General features: G+C 30.1%; 1 protein-coding gene across 1 annotated transcript in view; it reads right to left on the bottom strand.

Moving 5' to 3' along the window:
* LOC106470467 (cadherin-related tumor suppressor-like) overlaps positions 1–1,819 on the bottom strand; it is a 35,560-nt gene extending 33,741 nt beyond the window's left edge. Inside the window, exons 1-2 of the mRNA XM_022399078.1 lie at positions 1,762–1,819; positions 1,022–1,333 (exon numbers count right to left, since the gene is read on the bottom strand). Of these exons, the coding sequence (XP_022254786.1) occupies positions 1,022–1,333; positions 1,762–1,791 (342 nt within the window). The 5' untranslated portion in view covers positions 1,792–1,819. The remainder of the gene's footprint in view (positions 1–1,021; positions 1,334–1,761) is intronic.
* Positions 1,820–2,175: the final 356 nt, after the last annotated feature.

Below are 2,175 nucleotides of genomic sequence, written 5' to 3'. Positions count from 1 at the left end.
CAAATGGTCTTTTGTTGTTAGCAAAAGAAAAAATAAATTCCAAAAATGTAAATAAATATTCAGTCCTCAATCGTTTGCTCATATATTGTTTTTGAATTGTTCAATATTGTTATTATATATAATCTTATGAATTAGGTTTTTCCCCCAATTCTTTATGATCATTATTGTTATGATTGTTATTATTTTCTTTTTTATGTTATTAATGTTGCCTTTTTTTTTTTTGTAGGATTTGAATAATTTCTTTACAAAGTTCTTATGAGGCACTACTTCATTGTTGGTTGATTATATATATTGTAAAGCTTGGATGTGAAAAACTTAATAAATATCAAGTTTTTCACACACACGTAGTGGTAGTAATGTCGTTGATTTAATGCATTACATTGCTAACGCCATTTTTTTATACATTACAACTGCACTGATCTCAACTTTAAATAAATGCAAAAATTATTTATTTCATAAATTATCTTTGATTCCTGTAAAGAAAAATAAGACATAGAGAATAAATCATTTTAACACAACACTTTATGACGAAATCATGATATACTTGAATTCCCAATACAGATTAGCAGTAGCGGTAGTACAGCTCACACCTCTAAGCTGTATAGTTAGTAAATTTCCATTTTTCTTAAATTATCGTATAATATATAAAATATTACTAATAACTGATAATGTTGCAAGTACACTATTCTTCAAATGTGCAATAATTTCTAGTCAAGATAATAACACATTGAAAAATATTTACGAAATGTTTAATTGCTAATTTTAAATATGTAGCATATCAGACACAAATGGAGAAAATGAACTAATAACATTAATTTACTTAAATCTTGAAAACAGTGCATAAATCATTAAATGGCATAGTCTGATAAAGCAGTTAATTTTTTATTTGATTTTGCTTGTGTTTTCTCACTTTTTTATTATTGCTATAAATAATTATATTTTATTAGCTTATAAGTTATAAGGCTGCGTTAAAAAGAACAGAAATAATGTATGAAAATATGATTAAAATATTATTGCTTACAGTAACGGTGACCTCGGTTCTCGACGTCTGTACTCCATCACTGGCCTGAACGACCAAATGATGTACCTCCTGTATTTCTCTGTCTAATGGCTCTAGAAGAATTAAAATTCCTGATCTAGAATCGACCCGAAACTGTGGGATTTTCTGCGTTTCCGCTAAAGAATAAGACAATTCTCCTTCCAAATCTGGATCTGTTGCTGAAATAGTTGTCACTGTATGTCCTACTGGAATGTCTTCAAACAAAGATACTTTGTATGAATCGTTTTCGAAACGAGGTGGGCTGTCATTTCTGTCTTGGACTATAATAGTCACCTAGTAAATAAAAATTTCAAAAACATGTAAAAAACATATACAAATATCAACTGCCATATATATTTTCCATAACAGTAAATTCATCAATATGACCAAATCTCACTACTCCAAAAGTAACAATATAATGATAAAACTATTCACATAAAATTAATTAAAGGTTAGTTTGGTGTTCGGTATTTACTTATTTGCTCTAAATGGAATTTTCTTATATAGTATTTGTACAAATGTCATCAAGCACTTACTGTCAACAAAAAGTTGTTGAAAATTCACAACTTCACATCTAGATAATTTCTACTTTAAACCACTTTACTTCGCTCAACACTACTCAAAGGCTATCTGTGCTAGCTGTCCTTAATTTAGCAGTAACAGACAAGAGAGAAGGTAGCTAGTCAACACCACCACTGCCAACTATTGGGCTACTCCTTTACCAGCGAATAATGGGACTGGTCTAACAGCATAAGTCCCCCACGGCTGGAAGGGCTAGCAGATTGCGAGTCGAGCACCCTAACCACCTGGCCATACTAAGATCTTTCACTTTACGGACAGCGTACATACGTACATTAGGATATGAAACAGTGAGATATTTGCATAAATCTGTTATTACGCTTGCAAAGGTATCTGAAAATCAAAACGTAAATTTGTGTTACTTTATCAACAACTTTTACAGGTTAGCAGCAGTATAAGGAATTAAGGATTTTTTTTGGTACTTACACTTTTTTAAAAAACAAGTTTAAAGACATAACATTTTTTTATAATGGTGACAGTAGCATTGCTTGATAGTATTTCAGCACGGTCATATTCATTATTTATAGACAAAATTCCGAATAATTAAAATATATTGA

This window comes from Limulus polyphemus, unplaced genomic scaffold (assembly GCF_000517525.1).
Source record: "Limulus polyphemus unplaced genomic scaffold, Limulus_polyphemus-2.1.2 Scaffold4023, whole genome shotgun sequence".
Classification (NCBI taxonomy): Eukaryota; Metazoa; Arthropoda; class Merostomata; order Xiphosura; family Limulidae; genus Limulus; species Limulus polyphemus.
The sequence above is the reverse complement of the archived record's forward strand: the minus strand, read 5'-3'. Positions and strand labels throughout refer to the sequence as shown.